Source organism: Peromyscus eremicus, chromosome 1, assembly GCF_949786415.1.
Source record: "Peromyscus eremicus chromosome 1, PerEre_H2_v1, whole genome shotgun sequence".
NCBI classification, from domain to species: Eukaryota; Metazoa; Chordata; class Mammalia; order Rodentia; family Cricetidae; genus Peromyscus; species Peromyscus eremicus.
In genome coordinates this window covers 162,923,520-162,949,653 of record NC_081416.1, presented here as the reverse complement: position 1 = coordinate 162,949,653, position 26,134 = coordinate 162,923,520, and the positions used below count along the sequence as shown (strand labels likewise).

At 45.9% G+C, this 26,134-nt stretch overlaps 1 protein-coding gene across 2 annotated transcripts; it reads left to right on the top strand.

Moving 5' to 3' along the window:
* Positions 1 to 3,083: 3,083 nt before the first annotated feature.
* On the top strand, positions 3,084 to 26,134 carry C1H19orf81 (chromosome 1 C19orf81 homolog). Of its 2 annotated transcripts, XM_059278051.1 has the most exons (6): positions 3,084 to 3,134; positions 3,652 to 3,853; positions 23,837 to 23,909; positions 24,018 to 24,138; positions 25,194 to 25,327; positions 25,796 to 26,134. In XM_059278051.1, the coding sequence occupies exons 2-6, from the start codon at positions 3,787 to 3,789 to the stop codon at positions 25,989 to 25,991; spliced, it is 591 nt and encodes a 196-aa protein (XP_059134034.1). In that variant the 5' UTR covers positions 3,084 to 3,134; positions 3,652 to 3,786; the 3' UTR covers positions 25,992 to 26,134. The 2 variants fall into 2 exon arrangements, with proteins under 2 accessions (XP_059134034.1, XP_059134025.1); XM_059278042.1 differs by lacking the exon at positions 3,084 to 3,134 and having other exon boundaries at positions 3,373 to 3,853.

Genomic DNA, 26,134 nt, shown 5'->3' with positions numbered 1-26,134 from the left:
GTGGCCAAGGGCTGCTGATGGCCTAACAGGGGTGGCAGAGTGGCAGAGGGACCAGCCCGGGAACAGCGACAGAGAAATGAAGAATCGGAGACACAGCAATAGAGACGAAGAGAGGGAGGAGGAGAGAGGGAGATACAGGGAGAGGTGCGTTAGACAGAGGTGTACAGGACACACAGAAAGGTAGGAACACAGAGCATGATGAAGACACAGAAGGCTGGTGGAAGTCTGGTGATTCCAACTCAGAAAGAGATGAATGTGGGGGGCAAGGAAGTGGGAGAGGCTCAGGGGACCTCTCCCCTCACTGAGGGGCTGTTGGCCAATGGTTATTGGTTGAGGGGAAGCCATTTTTCTTCAGTAGTGTAGCTACTGGCAGACTGTTGTGCTCCGGTAAATAACCACACCCATGTTCATACAAGCAATTCTAATTAAATACGGGGTTATTAAAAAACAAAAACAAAACACGAAAGTAGGAGGGGGAGGTGTTGGGGAAAAGACTTCCAGGATTGGGAGGGAAATAAGAGGGTGACAATGTTGGAGAGAGGTTCCAATGTAAGAAGAGACAGCAGACTGGGGCCTGAGGAGGTGCAGAGAGCCTGAGTTTTATCAGAATACATTCTATACATACATGAAATTGCCAAAGAATAAATAAAACACATGTATGCATGTGTGTATCTGATTTTACTTACTTTTTTTTTTTTTTTTAAAGGTTTATTTATCTATTATGTATACAGTGTTCTGCCTGCATGTGCCCTTGCAGGCCAGAAGAGGGCACCAGATCTAATTGCAAGTGGCTGTGAGCCACTATGTGGTTGCTGGGAATTGAACTCAGGACCTCTGGAAGAGCAGTCAGTGCTCTTAACCACTGAGCCATCTCTCCAGCCCCTACTTACTTATTTTTGAGAGAGAGAGAGAGAGAAGTGAGAACAGGATTTGGAGATTGATAGTTGTTCTTGTTAGCGTTCAGACCCGCCCCTGGCCCACCCAGTGCCCTGACGTCGTCATCTTAAAGTCCTCTTTAAGAGAAAACCCTCCCCTTCCTTCTCTCCCTTCCTTCCTCTCTATTGCCATGAGGTAGCACGCATCTCCTCCTTCCTTTTCTTTCTCTTCTTCCTCTCCTCTCCTCAGACCCTGCCTGTTTTCTTCCCCCCCCCCAATAAAACTTTCCACATGGATGCCATGTCTGCATGGTGCGCCTCCCTCACCCACCGTGAGGCTCCCTGGCTCCACCCGCCAAGGCCTGTCTCCTGTTTTACAAAAGCTCTAGTTATTTTTTTTGTTGCTGTGATAAAATGCTCTGACCAAAAGGAACTTAGGGGAGGAAAGGGCTTTTTTCACTCACACTTGCAGGGCACAGTTCATCACAGAGGGAAGCCAAGGCAAGTCCTGAAGGCGGGGACCATGTTGGAAAATTGCTTCCTAGCATGCCTGCCATCCATGCCTCTGCTTGGCTATCTTCCTTATAAATTCCAGGCCCACCGCCTAAGGAATGGTGCCACCCACAGTGGGCTGGGTCCTGCAGCAGCCACTAAAAATCCAGAAAGCCCACAGGCCAATCTGGGCTAGGAAATTCCTCAGATGAGGCTTCTCTCACGCGACTCTAAGCTGTGTGGAGTTGACAGTTAACACTAACCAGGACAGAGGACCTTCAGGGAGCCACTGTCACTTAGCAAGAGATGAGAGAAATGATCCAAGAGAACATCAGGTTTGAATGAGATGGTTTCCCCAAGGCATTTAATTAACTTGATGCCCAGTTGTGGCGTTTGTTTGGGCAGTTTAGGTGTGGCCTTGCTGAAGGAAGTGTGTCTCTCGGGGCAGGCTTTGAGTGTAGCTAGAGAGTTTTCTCTCCGGGTCCTGCCAAGCCCGGCAGTCTGACAGCCCACTTATAAAATAAACACACAGACGCTTATATTATTTAAACTGTTTGGCCTAATGGCTCAGGCTTCTTGCTAAATGTTCTTGTATCTTAAATTAACCCATTTCTATTAATCTGTACTTTGCCAGTTGGCTCTTGGCTTACCGGCATCTTCACATGCTGCTTGTCACGGTGGAGGCTGGCAGTGTCTCTCCGCCTCAGCTTTCCACTTCCCCCAATTCTCTTCTCTTTGTCCCGCCTATACTTCCTGCCTGGCCACTGGCCAATCAGTGTTTTATTTATTACCCAATCAGAACAACACATGTAACATACAGAACATCCCACCACACTCATAGGTGGGCATGGCAGTTACTAGAAGCCTCACTAAGGGTAGTTTCCAGGTCAAAGCTGAAACATCTACCCACTACAATGGCCACAGAAGATTGACTGAGACCATTGAAGTATGGACTTTTTAAATTGCCAATAACAGCCAGTCATAGTGGGGCACGACTTTAATCCCAGCACTCAGCAGGCAGAAGCAGGCCAACAACCGTGAGTTCAAGGCCAGCCTGGTCTACATAGTAAGTTCCAGGGCTACATGGTGAGCCCTGTCTTGAAAAAAAAACAAACCCCCCCCAAGAAAAAAGCCAGTTAAACTGATCGAAGTTTAAGTTTCTCAACTCCTAACAGAATTTTGAACTTCAGGCACAGCTGGACCCAGCCATGACAATCACTGGAAAGCTGGCTGCCTTCCCCACCATTTGTCTTTGCTCTCAAGCAAGTTCTGTATCTGCAGGGTGACACACTGGCCACCACCACCCTTAGAGAAAGAGAACGAGACTCCTTAGCTTTGGTTGCAGAATCTGGATGGATCTGTAAACTCAGGAAGCAGTCAGGAGTGACGGCGGGGGAAGGAGAGTAAGGATTCCAGTCCCGGGCGGGTGTGGTGACACATCACTATCATTTCTTCAGCTGGAAGGCAAGGGCCAGACAGAGGCAGACCGTCTCAAGGTGTGTGGGGGGGGGGTAATTAAGAGGGAGATACCAGACACAAAGAGGGGGCCTGGGGGCACATAGACGAAACTTACATACTCACAAAGGATGGCCTCTCCAGGCACCTGCCTGCATAAAGCCTCCAGTCCTGGCCTCAGTTCCACTTTCCCCACATTCAGGAATAATCGCCCCAGCCCTGCTCCCCACCCGCCTCACGGCACCATGGTAACCAGGCCCAGCCTACCGTCCCCTCCCCCTCCCAGAGAACCCAGTTTCTGTTTGTCTCCAGGTATCTAGTCGGGGATGAGCAGAGGGCAAGTGGACACAGAGCAGGGATGAGAGAGGGGCGGGGTGGGGCGGCGGGGATGGGGGCAGAAGCAGCTATGGAAGGGAGACTGAGGAATCGCCCTGGGAGAAGGGGAAGGGGAAGCAGGGGGGCTCAGAGAGGGTGACAGGGTTGGGGAGAGACTCCAAAGAATGAAGAGGGGGCAATTCGGGGGGCTGGGGAGGTGCTGGGGAGGCTGATGGAGAAGGGTGGGGAGATGGAGGGAGAGACCAGTGAGGGGGGGAATAGGGGTGAGACTTCTGGGAAAAGTTCAGAGGACAACTGGGGCCTGGGGTTGGGAGGGAGGCAGGCAGAGAAGTCGGGGGAGAACCGAGGACAAGGATGGGGCAGGAGGGGTGGAGAAAGAGAGGACAGGAGACAGGGAGAGACGGGGAAGGAAGCAGAGAAGAAGGGGCGCAGGAACTGGGGCGCACACCGAGTCCCCGAGGTTAGGGGAACGCGCGTGTCCTTGTGGTCTCAGCCTTCCAGTTCCGGGTTTATCCCACGTGGTTTCAAAGAGCAAGAAGCAGAAGCCGAGGAAAAGAGCTGGGGTGTGTGGCCCAGTGTGAGCACCTCACCCCTTCTTCCTGGACCTCCTCCGACCCGCCTCTCCAGGATGCAGCCAGAAGTGGAGCCGCTCTGCTCCTCTAACCTGGGCGCCTCCGGCTTGCACAGGGAGGCAGGTGAGCAGGCCTGGGAGCAGGCGAACCGGCTTTCCGGTACAGTTGGCCCTCGAGCCTCGAACTACATTTCCCAGGAGCCCCTGCCCTTCCCTGGTTGAGACTGGGTACAGAACTACATTGCCCTTGGGACTCTGAAAGTCTCTGGCCAGTGTGGAAAACCCCAAACTATGTCTCTCAGAGGACGTTACAGTTCCCCACGGCGCTCATAACTACGTTTCCCAGGAGGCTCCCTTGCTAATATTCTGGAATCAAACTACATTTCCCAGGAGGCCTTGCAGATCCCTAGCCAAGACTCTGGTGTACGAACTACATTTATCATAGGACTCTGCAGGTCCCTGGCCAGTATTCTGGGTCCAGAATTACATTTTCCACCAGCCTCTGCAGTTGTCGGGCTAATTAATAACCCTTTACACGAAGTTCTGCCCCCCCCGCCCCCCCCCTGAACGCACTTCTGGGCCTAAAACTACATTTCCCATGACACACTGCGGTTCCCTAGCTAATGCGCTGCGTTTAGAACCCCATTTCCTATCACCCTCTGCAGTTCCCTGGCAAATACCCTCGGTTTACAAAGAATTTACCATGAAATGCTGCAGTGTCCTAGCTAATATTTCTGGGCCCAGAACTACAGTTCCCATGAGCTTCCCGGACTTCAACAATGCCTCTGAGTCCATTTTGCCCCTGGATACCTTCACTCCTTGGTTTTGCACAATAGTTCAACGTCTTCCCGTTCTCCTAAGTCCCTGGTTCTTATTTTCGGATGGATACTGAACCAGACCCCAGGTGCCTATCTTCCACCTCAGCCCTACCCAGTTCCTCTGTGCCCTCCACAGCCCATCATCCTTGTCTTACCTCTGGCTGTCTCCGGGTCTTTTCTCTGTCCACAGTCTCTGTTCCACCGGGGCCCAGCCTGGTTCCTGGGAGTCTTCCTAACATGCAGCCAGACCACGGCTGCCTCCTGCTCATGTCAGTCCCAGGCTTGCAGCCTTTCAGCACAGTTCACCCACTTCCCAAATGCTGAGTGACATCCCAGTAAGATTCTGCATGGCTATAAATAGTAGAAACTTACTCTGTAAAGAGTAGAAATGACATTGTCCTGCACAAAAAGCAGAGAGAGGTTAAATTTAGTGACACCATTAGGGACCCAGTTTCTTTCATCTCTCAGAGTTTTGATTTGAGATACATTTCATGCCTACCTCATGGTCACAAGGTAGCTGCCATAATTTCAACCATCATTTCCAGAAGTCTTCATTCTCAGAGCTCCCCAGATGTTCTCTCGTCTCAACTGCAAGCACTCAGTTATCCACCTTGTTTTACCTAACAAGAGGAACCTTGTTATGACTTCCAGCTCTAGCTGCACCCACGGCTCACTTAACAAAACTCTCTCCCACTGGGACTCAAGCAGTCCTAGGTTTGTGAATGTTTGTCAGGTGGTGCTGACAAACTGGAGTTGGGATATTTTGGTTTAAGCATAATGAATATTTCTGAGAACCTGGGAGCAGAACTATAAACCTCAAGACCTGCCCCCCATGTGGCCCACTTCCTCCAGCTAACCCCCCACTTCTAAAAGATCCCATTGCCTGCAAAATAGCACCCCCAATTGGGTATCATGTGTTCAAACTGTGAGCCAGTAGGGACACTTCACATCTAAACTATAAAACTTAACATATTCCTACAGTCTTTAAGTCCCACTATGGACCACACCTCCTTAAGGAAGCATTCTGTCTTGCCCTGGGGAAAGATTTTCTCTCCACTTCTGCTAGAGTAGAAATTCTCAGGGAAAGAGTGGGTATCAGTCATTTGGGTAATACTGTTTCAAGTTTTCTGGTGTATGGGTGCTTTCCATTGTTCTCCAGGATACATAGAAAACCATAGAGATGCTGTTAAATGTAGCACGAATTCTAATTGGTCCTAATCAGGTAAATGCTGAAAGATCAGAGAAGAAAATGAGCTAGCCACTAGAAAGACTTCTACTGAATCCTCAGACTTATTACTTCCTCTCCCCAACCAGCCATATCACTTCCTGTGTGCTCCTCCCAAGTGCTGGGATTTAAGGCCTGTGCCTCCCAAGTACTGGGATCAAAGGCATGAGATTTCAAGTGCTGAGATTAAAGGTGTGTGCCACCACTGCCTGGCTCTAGTGGCTAGCTCTGCACTCTGATCTCCAAGTTAGCTTTATTTGTTAGAGCACAAACAAAAATATCACCACACTTCCCCCTTTTTGTCTAAAACAAAACAAAACAAAAACAAAACAAAAAAGTTATAACTAATATAAGAAAAATTACAGGGCTGGAGAGATGGCTCAGAGGTTAAGAGCACTGACTGCTCTTCCAGAGGTCCTGAGTTCAATTCCCAGTAACCACATGGTAGTTCGCAACCATCTATAATGAGATCTGGTGCCCTCTTCTGGCCTGCAGTTATACATGCTGTATACATAAATAAATAAATCTTAAAAAAAAAAAGAAAAGGAAAACTACATACAATAAGTACAATGTATACAGGCAATAAATACATCAATAATGTCTAGTCCATTAGCATTTGAAAAATTCAGAGAAAATACTCCATTATCTATCCTATCTTGGTGAGTCCAAAGTGTTGTACCTAATTCATTTTCTATTCTAATTTGTATTACCAACCAAAACTATCTTTTGATGTCTCTCAACCTTATATAGTTTACACCTCTTTAGTGAATTTCTTTTCTGAATCTGGTAACAAGGAAAACTATAACTGTAAAGTCTTCAACTCCATCAGAGACCAGAGAAGGAAATAATATTATCTGAGTAAGCAGGAAGTGCAAACAAGTGACTTCCAAAAAAAAATGTGAGAAATGACAGAAACAGCTGACTGCTTGGACAGTCACCCAAAGTTCCTCTGTAATGTTGGGACATCCATCTTCGGCCTACAGGCCTAGCATGTCTGACAGACTTTTCTGTGAAGCAGGGTATTCTAAAGGGCTGTCCTGCCTTGTCTTGGCAAAGTTCAGCAGTCACTTTCTTTTTTGTCCTGCTTGTCCAATTTGGACAGCATACTGTCAGCAGTTGAGGCAAGGGCATTTTCTTGCCCAGTGGCTAATTTTTGCCACAAAGAAAGTAAACTCCATATGGAGTTTCTTTGATGCTCATAATCTTCTCTGAAATAGATTGGTGCTACCAGTAGCAGACATGTCTCATTGTCACACACACACAAAAAGAACATATGTTATTAAAACAGCTTAAATGTCATGTTCTGTAGATTTCTGAAGTGTTTGAAGATGACCTATCTAAAATATATCTCTTTTTGACCTTGAAAACATACCTAATATGACTACAAGTTTGATTATAATAGGTGACTAATTACTAACCTACATTTCTTTATTATCCTGAATAGTTTGTAATAATAACTTTCAAGGACTAGCAATTTGCATTACATTACTAAATAAGATGTATAGGTACAATACATTGAACAAGATTAGAAATGTATGTACAGTTTGTTCTAACAAAAATAATTTCAACTTTATATCAATATACAAAGATCCATATCAATATAAAAATATTTAAAATAAATAGTTGCTCTTTAAAAGTAGATTTAATAATCTACCCTTTTATCCTATCTATATCCTCCTTTTTTCTTTTCAGAGTAGATTCAATAAGCAACCCTTTATCCTATCATTTCTGTGTCCCCTTTTTTCCTTAGAACCCTGAATCTCCTTTCTTCAGTTTTTTTAAAACCATTACCAATAACAACTTGTAACCAACCACCCTAAACAATGACAAATATTCATAACCCATTGAGTGACCAAAAAACACCCACCCTACCTCTTGGGAATGTGGGCATCCTGTTCTTAAATTTACTTCCTGCTGTTGAGGGGTGACAGCATCTTTAGGGGATCCTGAAAAGAAAAATTTTGGTTAATTGTCAAGTCCTGGGAGAGGTAGCTGTATTATTTGTTGTCCAGTCTCTGCAAAATGGGAAAGTGCAGGGCTTATCTCAAATCCTGGCTAGAGTAGTCTGTGAGGCTGGATCATCTCAGCTAGCCAGCTTGAAATTGTCATGAGCAATTTGTAATCCAAAGCTGATTTTTAGATGGTGTTTTTCAGCTTAGTGGTGTTATCATAGCCCTGATGGAATCATCATTATGGGGCCACATCATCCTTTTGGAGACTTCAAAGGTCGCTGTTAAGCATGGTCATGGTTCATTGCAGAAAACTTAAACATTTTAAATGTCATGTGTAGGAGATCTCAAAGAGGTTAAAGGATAAATATTTGCTATGTACATCCAAAGTACAAAAACTTAATTCCTAGTTTCCTGATAGAGACTCAAACCTGAAGTCATACACAGGAATATAGATGAAGCCTTTTTGTAGAATTAGTTAGCACTCTCTATGACCATTAAAATCATGACAAAAAGTTTAAAATATATATTAATCTTATAAATTTTGAGATAATATTTATACCTTAAGAAAAGCTTTAAAGCTGGGCGGTGATGGTGAACGCCTTTAATCCCAGCACTTGGGAGGCAGAGGCAGGAGGATCTTTGACATAAGACAGAGATTTGGATTTTCCTTTTAACAAGCATGCTTGGTTTTAGAGAAGGAGAGAGCCACACTCCAACTCCAAAGCCAGCTTTAATTTTTAATTGGACTGGGGCTACAAAAAGACCATATGAATTATGTGTCTGTAGAGAACAGCAGAAACAAACATTTGGAAAAATTTATAAAATTTTATCCTGTTGGAGATATGATATAGCAATAGGCCAATTTACTCTTCTTGGGACCTTTTTTCTGGATGATTTATCCTTTTTCTTCATAAGTCTCATTTGTCAGGTGGTCTTCAGATTCCTTACCTGTTTGCCTTCATTTTCCTGAAAAGACAAAAACAAAACCTGCCCCAACCCTTTTCGCAAGTTATGTCTGATCAAATGAGAAGCATTTGTTAGTTGTACAAGTTAGTTTAGATTGAACGGTCATGCTGTTTGATGAACTATTGTCTCTTCTAATCAAGAGGTCTCTCTTGATCAAATCTCATTTTTATAATATTTGCTTTATGATTTCTTCTGAATTTTTTTGTTCTCTCTTTTATAGCTGTTCTATCATCCAGAGCAGTGTGGTTTCTTACAATAGGCATTAGGTTCTTTGATTGCTCTGGGAAGGAGTTTCCTCCAATGGTGACAGGAAACAATTGAACCAAATTTGACATGGCATTTTCCAATGGCAAAGAGTTACCTTGACTGTCCCTTGTTGATCTACATTCATTAGTCCAATGTCTGCCTTTGCCACACCATCTGCATAATCCAGAAGGGAGGGGTGTTCTGTTGGGATTATTCTTAGAAAAAAACATTGTTTCTAGGAATGCCCTGTTTACAATCCCTTTTTAGGTGACCTTGCTTACCACAGTTGAAACACTTGACATTTCAATTTTTCTTCATATCTCTGGAAATCACCTCTCTTATCCAAGCATCATCATGATTATGAGATTCAATATTGACTGTATCTTTGATCCATCCCTCTAAGGGGGTGGATCTTGCCTTTAAAGGCCTAATTACTCTTTGGCATTGTGCATTAGCATTCAAAAGCCAAAGATTCAATTATTATTTGTCTAGCTTCTGAATTTGGTATCATTCTATTTACTGCTGGAGTCAATCTTTGTAAGAAATCAGCGAAAGTTTGTTTTGGGCCCTGTATAACGTTAGCAAATGACTCAGGTTTCTCTCCTACTTTTTCAATTCTGTCCCAAGCATTCAAGGCTACCATGCAGCATAAAGCCAAGATGTGGTCATCATATAGAGATTGCCTTTATACATTAGCATAATCTCCCTCTCCAAAAAGTTGGTCTTGGGAGATTTCTATGCCTCTAGTCCCACTTTGTTGTTCAGTGGTCTTAGCCTCATCTTTCCACAAGATCCTCCACTGTAACTAAGGACCAGGCTCCAAGACTGCTGTAACCAAGTCTCTCCAGTCTTGAAGGGTAAGTCTATTACAATTTGACCATGAGTTTAACATCTGTTTCACAAAAGGTGAATGCATGCCATATGAGAATATCACTTCCTTGAATTGCTTCAAATCTAACATTTGCCCAGGAGTCCATTCAGCTCTTACACAGCCTCAGGACATCTATCATTTGGCAGTTCCTATAAGGTTACTGGATAGAATAAGGTTGGCTGTTTGAAAACCTTAGGCTGTTCCTCTGTAACCTTATAATGCAATGCTGAGGTTGGTTCTCCTTTAAATTCCTCTGTCTGGGTTTGAATATCTCTATGATCTGTTTTAATAAGTTTTTCTAAAACTTTTATCTTTGCACTCATATTAACTTTCTTTTTTAGTGATATAACAAAAATGATCAAACAGATAATATTTATAATTGACAATACATAAATCCTATCCAAATTAATTATCCTCTCATTTAGTTGCTCCATCTTCAAACTGTCCAGCGTATTATCATACAGAGACCTAACTCCCTCCGTTGTAATAGTGTTTCCCATTTTTTAATGTGGAAAAAAACCTCTGTCTTTTAACTAATTCCTCCCTTTAAGAATTCTCAATTGTCTCACCAAATCTGCTGACAATGATGATAAAGATGTGAGGCTGATTGCTTCTGCATAGAACAGTAGAATCCTGAGCGGGTTTCAAGGTAGCTACCTAGTGTGGCAGCAGGCTGAGGAGGGGGTCCTGGGAAAGCCTACAACCCATCAGAAGAAAAGAAGCCAAAGAGCCAGCCATCTGCCTGGGAGAATGTGAGAAAGCAGCTAACTCCTGCGGTCTTTAGAGCCCAAATGCCTATGGAGTTTGCTGCAGAGAGGCTGCAACAGAAAATCCCAACTCGCTCAGAGGCTTGAGGAGAAGAAAGGAAAACCTTAGTTGGCAGGGTAGAGACTCAGTCTGAGTGCAGTTCCAGTCTGTGCTGGTGGCTGCAAAGCCACAGGCAAGCGACTTTTTTGTGAATTCGTGCCCCATGTTGGGCATCAGATATAGCACAAATTCTAATTGGTCTTAATAAAAATAAGAGTCAGATATCGGGGTAAATGCTGAAAGATCAGAGAAGTATAGAAGCCAGCCACTAGAGAGACTTCTTACCTCTCCCAAATCCTCAGCTCCTGTCTCCACCTCACCTCATCACTTCCTCTCCCCACCCAGCCATATCACTTCCTGTCTCTTCCTCCCAAGTGCTGGGATTAAAGGCCTGTGCCTCCCAAGTACTGGGATTAAAGGCATGAGATCTCATGTGCTGGGATTAAAGGTGTGTGCTACCACCACCTGGCCTCTAGTGGCTTAGCTCTGCACTCTGATCTCCAGGCAAGCTTCATTTGTTAGAGCACAAACAAAATATCACTACTGTTAAGGAGTAAAATTCTTGCATCTAACAAATTAGTAAACACTTTTTTTTTTCAGTGTTTGGAATCAAACCTCAGGATTTGTGAGCGCTAGGCAGGGGCTCCAAAACTGAGCCATGCTCTCATTCCTACACTGGGTGATCGTAGGCAGGTGCTCTACCACTGAGCCATGTCCCCAGCTCCTCACTAGATGAGGTGGTTTGAATAAGAATGGCTCTCATAGGTTCATATATTTGAATGCTTAGTCACCAAGGAGTGGAGCTGTTTGAAGGTATTAGTAGGTGTGGCCTTGTTGGAGAACCTGTGTTTCTGGAGTTGGGATTTGAGGTTTCAAAGGCCCTTGCTAGCCCAGCCCTCTCTCCGCCTATGAATCAGGATGTAGCTCTCAGCTACTGCTCTGGGGCCATGTGTGCTGCCGTGATCCCTGACATGATGGGAATGGACCAAGCCTCTGAAACTTTGAGCAAGACCCCGATTAAAGTCACCTTGGTCATGGTGTCTCTTCGAAGCAATAGAACACTGACTAGGACAGGGGTTGGTGCCAGGGAGCAGGGTGTTTCCGTGACAAGCCTGACCAGGCTGCTGGATGGAGGAATGTGGACTTTTGGAGTTTGGATTAGAAAAGCAGCTGAGTGCTTTAAGTGAGGCTCAATGGGCCATTCTAGTAGGAGCATTACGTTGCGGAATATTACTTTAACTATGTAAAGGTGTGGTACATTTGTTTATGCTGCGTTTGTTTAATTATGTAAAGATGTGTTGCTGTTTTACCTTGCCTGCCTAAGGCACCTGATTGGTCTAATAAAAAATTGGGCCGGGCGGTGGTGGCGCACGCCTTTAATCCCAGCACTCGGGAGGCAGAGCCAGGCGGATCTCTGTGAGTTCGAGGCCAGCCTGGGCTACCAAGTGAGTTCCAGGAAAGGCGCAAAGCTACACAGAGAAACCCTGTCTCGAAAAACCAAAAAATAAAAAATAAAAAAAAATTGGAGGGCTAATAGCTAGGCAGTAGAGGGATAGGCAGGGCTAGTGGGCAGAGAAAATAAGTAGGAGTAGGAATCTAGGCTGCAGAGATAAGGGAGAGAGAAAGGGGGAGATGTCTGGAGCCAGCCAGACATGGATGAAGCAGGAAAGTAGGACATACAGAATGAAAGAAAGGTAAAAGGGGCTGAGGCAAAACGTAGATGAAGAGAAACAGGTTAAAATAAGTTATAAGAGCTAGTGGGACAAGAATAAGATAAGGCCAAGCATTCATAACTAATAAGAAGTCTCCGTGTTATGATTTGGGAGCTGGTTGGTGGCCAAAAGAAAATATGTTACATTTAGCATTCCAACATGGGGCTCAAATTTCTACATAGGGCCTGTGAAAGCTGAAACAAACAAACAAACAAACAAACAAACAAACAACCCAGACACTGTTCCCTTAAGAGGCTCTGCTGTACGGTATGCTAAGTAGAAACAGCAAGCTAAGTAGGAATGCCTGCCACCGTGCAGGCACCAACATCCCAGAGCTGGGGCGGTTGAATGCAGCTCCCAGGTGAACACTTCTGTCAGCCAGGCTTCATGGCCATAAAGCTCAGCTCTCACGGGCTTGAGCGGCGTGGAGTCAGCCACCAGTGCAAAGCTGCTTAGCAGTTTAAGGTTTGGCTCAGGTGGTCAAAAAAGGCTAGAGATACACAGTAAAGATATCCTGAAAATCTTGGTTACAGATATAAAGAATGAAACCAAGAAAAACTATAAGATGGGGCATGTATATACTGATCCCTCTGCATGGGAACAGTTCTGAGCCGGGACAACAAATGTTACAGCTAGTTTTCCCAGAACTTACTTAACCATTATCTCAATTTTCTCAGGGTCTCGTAGAGATATCATCATCCTCAAACAACAGGAAATAATTTTAAGAACATGACACCCACATTCGCAAGAGGTGGGATGGGTGGTTTGGTCATTCAGTGGGTTATGGATGCTTGTCATCATGTGGGGGGCGTTGGTTGCAAATTGTTATTGGTTATGGTAAGGGAAGAAACTAAGCAAAGGAGGCTAGATTCAAGGATCTTTTTCTGAAAAGAAATGGGGGGATATAGGAATGATAGGATAAAAGGGTAGATTGTTGAATCTACTTTATTTTTTTAAAGATACATTTATGGATTATGTATACAGTGTTCTGCCTGCATGCCAGAAGAGGGAACTGGATCTCATTATAGCTGGTTGTGAGCCACCATGTGAGTGATGGGAATTGAACTCAGGACCTCTGGAAGAGCAGCCAGTGCTCTTAACCTCTGCACCATCTCTCTAGCCCCAAGAGAAACTGTTAGTCTCAAATATTTTACATTGGTATGGATTTGTATATTGATGCAAATTTAAGGTTATTTTTTATTATAACATACTGTATATATGTTTCTACTTTTGTTTAAGGCATTGTACCTATGCAGTTCATTTGAAAACATAAGGTAAAGTTCTAGTCCGTGAAAGCTGTTATTATAAACTATTTAGGATAATTAAGAACTGCAGGTTAGTAGTTAGTCACCTATAATGATCAAACTTGTAGTCATGTTAGGTATGTTTTCAAGATCATACGGAGCTGTATTTTAGATAGGTAGTCTTCAAACACTTCAAAAACCTACAGGATATGGCATTTAAAATGTTTTGTTAACACAGGGCTTTTCATGACAGTGAGACACGTCTGCTCCTGGCAGCACCAATCTACTTCAAAAAAGGATATGTGCGTCAAAGAACCTCCATATTGAGTCTGCTTTCATTGTGACAGAGCTAGCCATTTGGACAAGAAACTGCCCTTTCCCCAACTGCTGACCATCCAAACTGGACAAAGGAGAGCAACTGCCGAGCTTTGCCAAAACAAGGCGGCACAGTCCTTCAAAATTTTTGCTTCATAGAAAAGTCTGCCAGGTCTTCTAGGCCTGTAGGATGAAGATGGATACCCCAATGTTGCAGAGGAACCTTGGGTGACTGTCCAGGCAGCCTGATGCTCCCTGTCATTTCTATAGTTTTGGGAGTTGCTTGCTCTGCACTTCCTGTTTAACTAAGGTAATATTATATCCTTCTGGGGTCTTTGATGGAGTTGAAGACTAGATAGTTACAATTTTCCTTAGTTATGATAGAAGGTAAATTAGGTACAGATAATAGAGTGATTACTCTGAATTTGTCAAATGCAAAGGACTGGATATTGTAAATGTAATTCTTACTTGATAATTGTTCTTATTGTATATAGTGTGACTATGTTAAACTTTAACAAAAAGAAGAAATGTTGCAGAATATTACTTTTACTATGTAAATGTTTGTTACATTGTTTATACCGCATTTGTTTAATGGTGTAAAGATGTGTTGCTGTTTCACCTTGCCTGCCTAAGGTATCTGATTGGTCTAATAAAAAGCTGAATGGCCAATAGCCAGGCAGTAGAGGGATAGGTGGGGCTGAGGGGCAGAGAGAAGAAAGGAAGAGGAATCTAGGTTCAGAGGAGAATGAGAAGACAGAACATGGAGAAAGAGAGGGAGATGCCTAGGGCCAGCCAGGCAGGCAGCCACCAGCCAGCTAGACATAGACAAAGCAGGAAAAGCAAGACATACAGAATGAAAGAAAGGTAAAAAGCCCTGAGGCAAAATAAACAGGTTAAAATAAGTTATAAGAGCTGGTGGGACAAGCATAAGATAAGGTCAAACATTCATAACTAATAAGAAGTCTCCATGTCATGATTTGGGAGTTGGTTGGTGGCCAGAAGAAAGTATGTTACACATGGAAGACATTGTTGAGGGTGATTTGAACCATGGGGGCCCAGCTCAAGAAGTTTCAGAGGGAACAAAATGGCCTAGAGAGCATTTGTGGTGGTTTGAATAAGAATTGCCCCCATTGATTCATATATTTGAATGCTTAGTCATCAAGGAGTGGCACTACTTAGAAGGATTAGGAGGTGTGGCCTTGTTGGAGGAAGTGTGCCACTAGGGGTGGGCTTTGAGGTTCCAGAAGCCCAAGCCAGGCCCAGAGGTTTTTTTCTCTGCCTGCTGCCTACAGATCCATACATAGAACTATCTGCTCCTTCTCTAGCACCATGTCTGCCTGCATGCTTCCCTGTCCCCTGCCATGATGACAATGGACTAAACCTCTGAACTGAAAGGCAGCCCCAATTAAATGCTTTCCTTTATAAGAGTTGCTGTGGTCATGGTCATGGTGTCTATTCACAGCATTAGAACACCATTCTTGAGATATTTTGGAAAAGAATGTGGTCTTTTTTTGCCCTTGTTCGAAATACCTGCCTGAGACTAAATTGAAGAGCTTTTGGATTAATAATGGCAGTGGCAGAGGAGATGTCAAGATAGCCTAGTATTGACTGTGTCATGTGGTTATTAGTAATTACTCTCTCTCTGTCTCTGTTTCTGTCTCTCCTTGTCTCTCTCTTTTGGTTTTTTGAGACAGGGTTTCTCTGTGTGGCGCTGGCTGTCCTGGAACTCGTTCTGTAGACCAGGCTGGCCTTGAACTCAGAGATCCGCCTGCCTCTCCTGAGTACTGGGATTAAAGCGTGTGCCACCACTACCTGGGTAGTGATCACTCTTCTGCAGATGTACAATGAAAAGGAAGGAGCTGGACAAAGAAAAATACAAAATGTACAGTTAGAGAAGAAAAGGAGAACCATTGCCTTAGGGTTTCTATTGCTGTAAAGAGACACCATGACCATGGTAATTCTCATAAAGGAAAACACTTAAGTGGGGTGGCTTACAGTTCAGAGGTTCAGGCCATTATCATCATGATGGGACGTGGTGGTGTGCAGGCAGACATGGTGCTGGGGAGGTACCTGAGAATCCTACATCTTGCAGGCAATAAGAAGTGGTCTAAGGCACTGGGTGTTATCTTGAGCATATAGGAGACCTCAAAGTCGGCCTCCACAGTGACACACTTCCTCCAGCAAGACCACACGTACTCTAACAAGGCCACACCTCCTAATAGTGCCACTCCTTTTGGGGAGCATTTTCTTTCAAAACACCACAACAAGGAAGTATAATGGAGCTAAGTCCAATGCCCAAAGAGATAGCTTGATGCTAAATGGAATAAAGGGAGTAGTGACCTCAGGACAAGACCACATCCACTTTGTGAAACAGAATTAAAGGAAATCTTAAGCAGTGAAGGAAAACATCAATAACAGAAAGCCAATGTAAATGTAATTGAACAAGGGAGCCAAGTGCCAATCCCAGGAAGCAGCAGAACTTTGCAGGTTTGGCCATGTGGTTTTGGCTTTAGAGTCAAGGATACAAGAGAGGGGTTGTGAAATCTTCGTCTGCAGCTAAGGAAAACCACTGAGGTCTGGTGTGTGTAGGGGTGGCCCTGCATGGAGGCTCAAAGAGGCCATTGCATGAAGCTGTGAAGGTGAAGCCTGGATTGTGTTAGAGACCCCAAGATGTTGGAGATGCTATAGTTGTGGGGAAATCTGCTCACAGGGAATGGAACCAGCCCAAGAGAAGGAAATGTGTTGCAGTCAATAAAGCTGAAAGGAGTTGGAGATCTGTTTTTTGTTTGTATTTTATTTTATTTATTTTTTGAGACAGGGCTTCTTTTTGTAGCCTTGGCTGTCCTAGAAATAGCTCTCTAGACTGGGCTGGTCTCAAACTCAGAGATCCACCTGCCTCTGTCTCCCAAGTGCTGGGGTTAAAGGCGTGCACCACCACCCCCTGGAAGGAGTTGGAGATCTGAAGAGTGCAAGCTTCATGTCCAATCTTTGACATTTGAATTTGAATTTGGAGTTTGCCCTACTGGTTTTTGGTCTTGCTTTTGTCCAGTATTTCCTTACTATGCTCCTTTTCCTCCCTTTTGGAACAATAATGTATATTCTATATTATGTATGTTAGAAGTATATAGTCTGATTTTTGATTTTGATTTTACAGAGGTTACAGTTTAAGAGATTGCCATGAGTCTCAGAAGAGACTTTGAACGTTGGACTTTTAAACCGTGTTCAGATTGTGGTAGATTATGGGGACTTTTGAAGTTGGACTGAATACATTTCTACATTATGTTACAAGCCTATGGGGCCAGGGAGTGGAATGTGATGGTTTGAGTAGGAATGGCCCCTTAGGCTCATATATTTGAAAGCTTAGTCAATAGGGAGTGGAACCATTTGAAAGGATTAGAAGGATTAGGAGGTGTGACCTTGTTGGAGGAAGAGTGTACTGGGCTAGGCTTTGAGGTTTCAAAAGTCCATGTCAGCTTGTGGATCATGATACAGCTCTCAGCTACTTCTCCAGCACCATGACTGTCTGTCTGCCACCATGCTCCTTGCCATGATGATAATGAACTAAGCTTCTGAAACTGTAAGCCAGCCCCAGTTAAATGCTTTTTCTAATAAGAGTTGCCTTGATCACGGTGTCTCTTCACAGCAATAGAACAGTGACTAAGGCACTGCGGGGTTCTAGGCAGGGCTGTGCCACTGATCCACATGCCCAGACTTTTGTTATTTGAGGCAGGGTCACTTTGTAGCTCAGGCTAGCCTTGAATTTTTGATGTCCTTGTGCAGCCTTCTGAATAACTGGGATGACAGACCCTGGCCACCATGCCTGATTGTGTGTGTGTGTATGTGTGGTGATGGGCAAGCTATGAAAGTGTTCTACCACTGAATAAACATACTTATTTAGTAATCAACTGCATAGTTATGGGCATTAGAAATGCTGTCACAGTTTAGAAAAATCTGGTATGTATTTAACATCACCTTTCCTGAGAAATCATTCTCATTCTTCACAGATGTCTCTGTGGTTGCCATGCCACATCTTCCAAGTGGCCACACATTTCCAGGGCATATCAATTTCCTTCTAAGTTATCAGGATAGAAATGCAGAGTTTTAATATGGAGAGTTTCACCCTATGGCAAAATCAAGACAATAGTTTAGTGAACTCACTGTCCCAGCAACACTTAGCTGCAATGTGAGCAATATTTTCCTAATTGTGTTTCACACAGGCACCCCACTACATTTGTGTGGACATTATACAGACCACAAATTGTAGACACAATATCATTTTTACCAATTTTGGTTTCAGCTGTGTCTTCATATTGGTGTGTGTGTGTGTGTGTGTGTGTGAGTGTGAGTTGGTGTGAGTGTGTGAATGTGAGTGTGTGTGAGTGTATGTGAGTGTGAGTGTGTGAGTCTGTGTGTGTATGTGAGTATGTGTGTGAGTGTTTGTATGTGAGTGTGTGAGTCTGTGTGTGTGTGTGTGTGTGAGTGTGAGTGTGTGTGTGTGTGTGTGTGTGTGTGTGTGTGTGTAGTTTAGAGGTTGACATATTCAATCACAGGCCACTTTTTTTTTTTTTTTTTTTGAGACACGCTCTCTCACTGGCCTGGAGCTCACTGATTCAGTTGGACTGTCTGATGAACGAGCACAGCGTCCTTCTGCATCCACAGCCCCAGCACCGGGATCGACAGGCATATACTGACATGAGTTCTGGGGGCCACACTTAAGTGTTTATGCTTGCTTGGTCTCTTACTTTGTTTCCTGTTGCAGTAACAAAACACCCCGACCCCCAAAAAAATTAAGGGAGAAAAAGATTATTTGGCTCACAGTCCCAGGTCTATGACATCAGGGAAGTCAAGGCATCAGGAACTTGAGGCTGCTCATGTGAGTCAGGTCACATGCAGTGGCAAGAGCAGAGGGCAGTGAGCCCATGCACACATGCATGCTGGTGCTCTCCTTGCTGTCTCCACTCTTGTCCACACAATCTAGGGCCCCATGCCCAGAGAATGACACTGTGCCCAGAGAGCAAATGCTGCCCACAGTGGGTGTGCACTCACTTCTGTTAACACAATCATCCTACAGACACGCCCACAGAACACCCTGATCCGGACAGCCCCTCACTGGGACTCTTCAGAGACGATTCCAGATTGTGTCAAGTAGACAATTAAAAGCAAACCTAACACAAGGCGAGCACATTACTGACTGAGCCATCCCATAGTCCCATTCCAACTGCTAGGAATTTTTAAGGACGCATATCCACCATGTCATAGTGACAGCTGACAAAATCCACAATTCTTCCAGGAGATTCTCTTGTGTAGTACATATTTAGATTCTTATGTCTAAATCTGGACCTAAATCCCCAACCTCCGTCCAGATCTATTTGCTTGTTTTTGTAAGTTTCCAGTTGCTTTGCTGAGTTGGGACTCAAGCAGTTCACACAAGGGCTGCAGCTCATGTCTCCTGGGACGTTCCCAGTCAGCACTCATCTGGGGCCATCTCTGCACTGGCCCTTTGCTGGATGCTAGGGCAAGAACACCGAGTCTGAGGCTGGAAAGATGTGCTGCTCTTGACAAGGACCCAAGTGCAGTTTCCATCACTCATGCTGGGGGCCTCACAACCACCTCCACCTCTAGCTCCAGAGGATCTGACGCCCTCTTCTGGCCTCCATGGGTATATCACACAAAATTAAAAATAAATATTAAAAAACAACAACAATAAAACACATTGAGGCTGTGGACTGACTGGGTATGGTGTTGCACACCTACCATCCTAGCACTCAAGAGGTGGAGGCAGGAGGATTGCCATGAGTTCAAGGCCAGCCGGAGCTACATAATTATCGGGGACTATTGGGGTCCAGCCCCTAATAGTCTCCTTTCCAGGGTCCGGGGAAGAATCTATCAACCAGCTGAGAATCTATTCTTTAAGGTCGGCAAATCAATCTACAAACGCAGAGTTCTTTGGTCCATTCACTTTAATCCTTCCCTCGTCCCTGGCTTTACAGTTATATATCCCCCCAAAATCACAATCCTCCCCTCCACCCAGGACACCCAGCCTGAACTTCCTCAGGCAGTGATTGTCCCTATCAGGATCAAATGGAGGGGTGATAAGAATCGCAAAGAGATGGCTCAGAGGTTAAGAGCACTGACTGCTCTTCCAGAGGTCCTGAGTTCAATTCCCAGCACCCACATGGTGGCTCACAACCATCTGTAATGAGATCAGGCACCCTCTTCTGTACACATAATAAATAAATAAATCTTTAAAAAAAAAAAGAATCACAAAGAGGGGCAATAGTTGTTAATTACCATTTGTGACACAAAGGGGAAGTGACTAATGAATCGACTAAAGGCTAAATTCGGGTAATGTCTAAGAGGGATCTTATAGTCTAAAATGTGTTTGGTAAAGAATGTTAAAAGTCTAAATATTCCTAGAAGTGGTTAGGTAAGGAGTTAGAGGTCTAAAGTTAGTAAGGCTGTAAGAAAGGAGGGCCTGAGCTAAATTGTATAAAGCTATTACTTAATGTCCACCTGACCTAGGCGGTGTCCCCTTGTGGAATTTACTTTAAGTCAGGAAACTTGTACGTGGGCGCCCACCTGGGCGGTGTCTCCTTGTGGAATTTAAGTCAGGAGACTTGCAGGTGGGCTGTTATTGTTATCCTCGGAAGTTGGGCGCCCACCTGGGTGGTGTTTCCTGTAGTCCTGGAAAGTGGCTAAGGGAGATAACTGATTCCAGAGAAAGCCTTTCCTGAGGCTGTTCTCCAAATTCCTGGAATGTGTATGTCCAGAGAGTGATCAGTCCACACTGTTAGCCCTTCTTAGGGAAAAGTCAACTGGGAAAACTATGAAGGCACACATGATTTTCATAACAGAATACAGCTAATCTATAACAAGCCAAGTAACACCAAAAACTCCTTGGGATATGGTTTCCTCTGGAGGAATTCCCTGATTCCTCCAGGTAGTGACTTTGCCATAACCAGCTGAGTTCTTAGGATATATTCCTGCAGCCCGCAGCACATAATGAGTTCAAGACAGCCTGGGCTGTAGATTGAGGCCCTTCCTTTAAACACCATTGAAAGGGCTGTCGATGGCTCAGTCAGCAAAATGCTTGTTGTGCTAGCATAAAGGGCCTGAATCCAATCCCCAGAACCCACGAGACAAAACTGATGGGCAGGAGAGATAGCTTAGCAGTTCTTGCAGAGGACCCGAGTTTGGTTCCCAGGACTCACAGCAGGCAGCTAGCAACCACTTATTATTCCAGCTCCAGAAGATCTGATGCCCTCCTCCAGCCTCTGCAGGCACTCACACACATGTGGGATACACAGAGAGACACAAATAAAAATGAAAATAAATCTTTCGAGGTTGGGGATTTAGCTCAGTGGTAGAGCGCTTCCTAGCAAGTACAAGGCCCTGGGTTTGGTCCTCAGCTCCGGAAAAAAGAGAAAATAACATAACTCTTCCAAAAACAAAGCAGGTGTGTTGGTGCACACTTGTAATCCCAGCACTGCACAGGCAGAGACAGGCAGGTCCCTGGGGCTCGTGGACTGGCCAGCCTAGTCAACTTGGCGAGCTCCTGTCCTGTGAGCGATTCTGTCTCAAAACAAAAGTGGACACAGTGCCTTAGGAATAGTACCTGATGTTCACCTCTGACCTCCACACACACAGTTGACGGGCGGTGGTGGCCCACGCCTTTAATCCCAGCACTCGGGAGGCAGAGGCAGGCGGATCTCTGTGAGTTCGAGGCCAGCCTGGACTACAGAGTGAGTTCCAGGAAAGGCGCAAAGCTACACAGAGAAACCCTGTCTCGAAAAACTAAAAAAAAAAAAAAAACAAAAAAAAAAACCAAAAAAAACAAAAAACACACAGTTGAGTAAATGGCCCTTACACTGTTCAGAAATATGTTGACAACCAATTGTATATGTGGAATTAGTTAAGTAATTGTGCCTTACGGAGAATGAAGCAGAGTGTGTGTACATTGGAGACTTTCTGCAGCATTCTCAGGGAATTCAGTCAGCTCATTGTCACAGGAAGCAACATGTGACAAGGTGGCATGACATGATCAGACATGTACATTACCAGGAAACCGCTGGCCTAGAAACCCCAGTGAGGGTCTGGGGTCTTGTCTTAGTAGTAGAGCATCTGCCTAGCATTTTGAAAGGCCCCAGGTTTGATTCCTAGCACCATCAATGAATCACTTGACACATTACAGTGATACATTCCAGAAAACTTCTGTATTTGAAGTGTGACAGAGCCAGAAGATGGGAAAGAGGCAGTAAGGCAGCTTTCTTCTTAAAAATGCACATTCTAAGCTGGGGTGGTGGTGGAAAGAAAGGAAAGAAAAGATAAAAGTGAACAGAAGTAGCTGGGCGTGCTGGCCCACTCCTTTAATCCCAGCAATCGGGAGGCTGAGGAAGGTGGATCTCTAAGTTCCAGGTCAGCCAGTGAGCGCTATATAGCCCCTGTCTTGAAAAACAATCACAGCAACACAACAACAACAACAACAACAACAACAACAACAAAATGCTGGTTCTAATCTTGGCCTGGGCATTAGAACGCTGCCTTTAAACAAGGTCCTCACACTACATTTGGGAGAGTACATGTGCACAAAGTGTTTTATTTCAAATTTAAGATGGAGCATGTGGGGTCTTCAAGCACAGGGTGCTGAGGTGAGATACAGCCATCAGCTCTGAGCCAGGAGGGGCTGTTCTATCATTTATGTAGTTTCTATGTTTTTTGTTTTGTTTTGTTTTTGAAGATAGGGTTTCTCTAGGTAGTCCTGGCTGTGCTGGAACTCCCTCTGTAGACCAGGGTGGCCATGAACTCAGAGATCTGCCTGCCTCTGCTTCCCAAGTGCTGGGATTAAAGGTGCATGCCACCACCACCTAGCAGTTTCTATGTTTCTATGTGTCTGGTCCCTGCTATGACATAATCTCACAGTGCTCTCATCTCAGTGGGTCTTACCCTAGTGGCCCTGTCTGGAGTTGCTGTCAAGGGTAATTGTTTCTTCCAAGAAGAGCATCCTACAGCCTTGTCAGGGGCAACTCTTCTCTCTTCTGCATTGAAACACAATAACATAAAGGAGGCAGACCTAAATTTGTCTCAGAGTGTGTTGTGGGATGCTTGAACTCTGCAAGACAGCTCATAGGCCCAGGATCCTTCTATATTGTTGCTCAGCATATCCCAGTATGGTTGAAACTGGGTTACTACTCCATTCACATTCCAGCCCATCTGAAGGAAGGAGCCAAACATCAGAAAGTTTCCTTCCTTCCTTCCTTCCTTCTCTCTCTGCCTTCTTCTCTCTTCTTCCTTCTCCTCCTCTCCTTCCTCCATCCCCCCCCCTTTTCCTATGAAGCCCAGGTTGACCCCACAGTCACTGTGTAGACCGAACTGCCTTTAGCTTATGGCAAACCTCTGCCACAGCCTTCCTAGTGCTGCAGTGACAGGTGTGTATGCTACCACACCTGGTAGACAATCTCTTATGTAGATGGCTCACTCCTGCTCACACCGTTGGTGAGAACTTGATTGCCAGGCCACAAAGGTCGGGGAGGCTAGACACCCTTGTGCCTGTACAACCCCTAGGGTTGAAGTAAAGAGGGAAATTGGTCATGTGTGTCAATCACTAGCCAGGGGAAAAGAGAGGCCCATTAGCTAATGATAAGGTTGACAAGAAGTCACATGTGAGGAACTTATCAGTCAAACTCCAACCAGCAGGCTGGATTTGGGTATTAATTCTGGGCAGAGTGGTATTTCCTCTTGCTGGCTCCTTCAGGCTGAGCCTAATGAGGAATCTGGAATCTCAGAGCCAGAGTGGAAGGGTGGATTTTGTAGCTTCCAGATGGTATCTCAGGGACCGGCCTCTGAGATCTAGCTTTCGGAGGCGGTGTGCACACTGCTGGGTGACTCTCTTCTGAAGAGAGTCATGACTGCCAAGGGCCCTTGGCCGGTGACACTGGGTTCTCTTGTCCCTAGGCTCCATCCTTGTGGATCTGGAGGCTATAGAGGAGCCCATGGCTCGGAGCCTGGGCAGACCCATCAAATCCTCGTGAGTACCCCCCAGATCCATGAGCTCTGACTTCACCTCTTGCAGAGGTGACACCAGCAGCCCCTGACCTCAGAGGTCCCTTGCCTTGCCTTGCTCCCCCTCCCCCAGAAAGCAGTACCTTCGGCAGGTCATCTCAGAATACGAGGCACTGGATCGGGAGCTCCCATGCATCCGAAAGTTTTCAGCACCGCCCTCTGCCCAGCCCCTCTGCCTCTGCATGGAGACTTCGGTGAGAGGCCATCAGCTCTTTGCACAGTTTGGTTTGGGTAGTGAGAGGATCAACTGGTCAGAACTGAGGTGGCCAGTGTTAAAGTTCAGGTTAAAGGCCAGGCATGGTCTAGTATCCCAGCACTCTAGAGGCCAAGTTGGGAGGAGCAGGAGTTCGAGGTCAGCCTCAGTTACACAGTGAGTTCAAGGCTAGCCTGGGCTACCTGAGCTCTGTTTCAAACAGAGCAAATGTGCACACACGCGCGCGCACACACACACACACACACACACACACGACCATATCTGTTTGTGTCTGACAGTAAGAGGCACCTACTGTGTCCTAGGCACCTCTTTGGGTGTCTATGTGACTTTACTCTGTTATGGGGGTTGCTGTCCTCATTTCTTGGGGACAGGCCCCCACCCCGTTTCTCCTTTCCTTTGTGCCTTTGAGGGAGGCACCCCAGTGTACCACCATACCACCCTGGGCACAGCAGATCTCTTTTGAGCTCAGAAGCTAAGCAGGCCTGGTTAGTACATGGGTAGGAGGCGGCGGCCATTTGGCCTTTCCTGCAGACACACCTGTCTGACAGGTGGAGGTCAGAGGGCAGTTCTCTCTCCCCACCTTTATGTGGGTTATGGGGACTGAACTCAAGACATCAGGCTTGCACAGCAAGCGCCTTTACCACTGAACTGTACCGCCAGCCCATCCTCATGGGTTTCATATGCTTGGACAACTGTGATCAACACATCTCCTGAAACGACTTCCTCTGATCCTTCTGATAACTGCACCACCTTAACATGAGATCATAGGTCCAAATTCTGGCAAGAATCTTCCAGAACGTTAAGGCATCATCTTAAACCATGGCTGGTTTCTGGGAGAATTTTCCTGTAGGGTGGTGAAATTGTAATCATTCTGGTTTTTGAGAATGACCTTGAGTGGCAGATGCCTTCTCACCCGAGAGACACCTGTGGTGTCCCCTTTGACAAGAGTGACAGAACCTAGTGTTCTGCAGGTGGAGTCTGGGCCAGGCTCCAACCGGGGAGAAAAGAGCTGAAGCTGTATGCACCCACACGCAGGAGGATTTCACGCACCTAGAGGTGCTGGAGGCTCTGGAGGCCGAGCTACCCGGGGCCCTGGAGAGTGGGCGCTTGAGCAGCATCCGGTATGAGAACATGAATGTCATCTGCGGGACCGCGGGCCGCAGGGACAGGTGAGTCCATGCATGGGCGTGCTCGAGGGTGAGCGTATGACGGATAGAATTGGGAGGGGTGAAGTCCGGCAGCGGGTCTTAGCAAATGGAACTGGGAGGCGGAGTCCGCGCGAGTGAGGTGGGGAAGCGAGGGGCGGGGCCTAGAGTAGGAGGCTGGTGGGTAGGGTTAGAGTAAGGAGGAGAGTGAGGGGTGGAGCTGAGAGCAACTGAAAGACTGAAGCCTAGAGAAGGTGAAGTCAAGGTGAGGGGGTCAGTGAAGTATGAGGCCCAGAGCCACCCAGAGGGGCGGGTCCTGGCCTGAGTGGCATCTCTGGCTGAGTCCGATAAGGACAGCAGCGAGGCCGGGTCTGGCGCATCCTTGGTGAGGTGAAAGAGATACAGAGCAGCAGAGACCGCAGCGGCGTCCGCGAGCGAAGGCGGACAGGGCGAAATCCTAGCGACGTCCCTCGGTATTCGCCTCGCCCGCAGGTGGCTCATCACGGTCACAGACTTCCAGACGCGCTCGCGCCTGCTGCGCTCGGGACTCAGCCTCCGCGGAACCGCGCACCCACTCGTGCGCCACGACGATCTGCTGCTGGGCGACTACCGCCTTCACCTGCGCCGATCCCTGGTTCGACGGCGAATGCTCGAGGCTCTGGGGGCGGAGCCGTCCGAGGAAGATTGACGCGGGGCGGGGGCGGGTCCCATCTGCGCCCCGCCCCCAGACCCGGCGAATCCAAGGGGCGTGGCCTCCCTAGGAAGGAGGCGGGGCCGGCTCGAGGGGGTGGATACTGTGAGTTTAATTATAAAGAATGACCTGATACAAAA

What these genes read in the sequence shown, in the direction of transcription:
- C1H19orf81 (XM_059278042.1), top strand. Translation starts at nt 3,388, where the DNA reads ATGGAGGGAGAGACCAGTGAGGGGGGGAATAGGGGTGAGACTTCTGGG. An exon ending in CGGCTTGCACAGGGAGGCAG is followed by an intron (nt 3,854 to 23,836) that starts GTGAGCAGGCCT and finishes TCTTGTCCCTAG; the next exon opens with GCTCCATCCTTGTGGATCTG. An exon ending in GGCAGACCCATCAAATCCTC is followed by an intron (nt 23,910 to 24,017) that starts GTGAGTACCCCC and finishes CCCCTCCCCCAG; the next exon opens with AAAGCAGTACCTTCGGCAGG.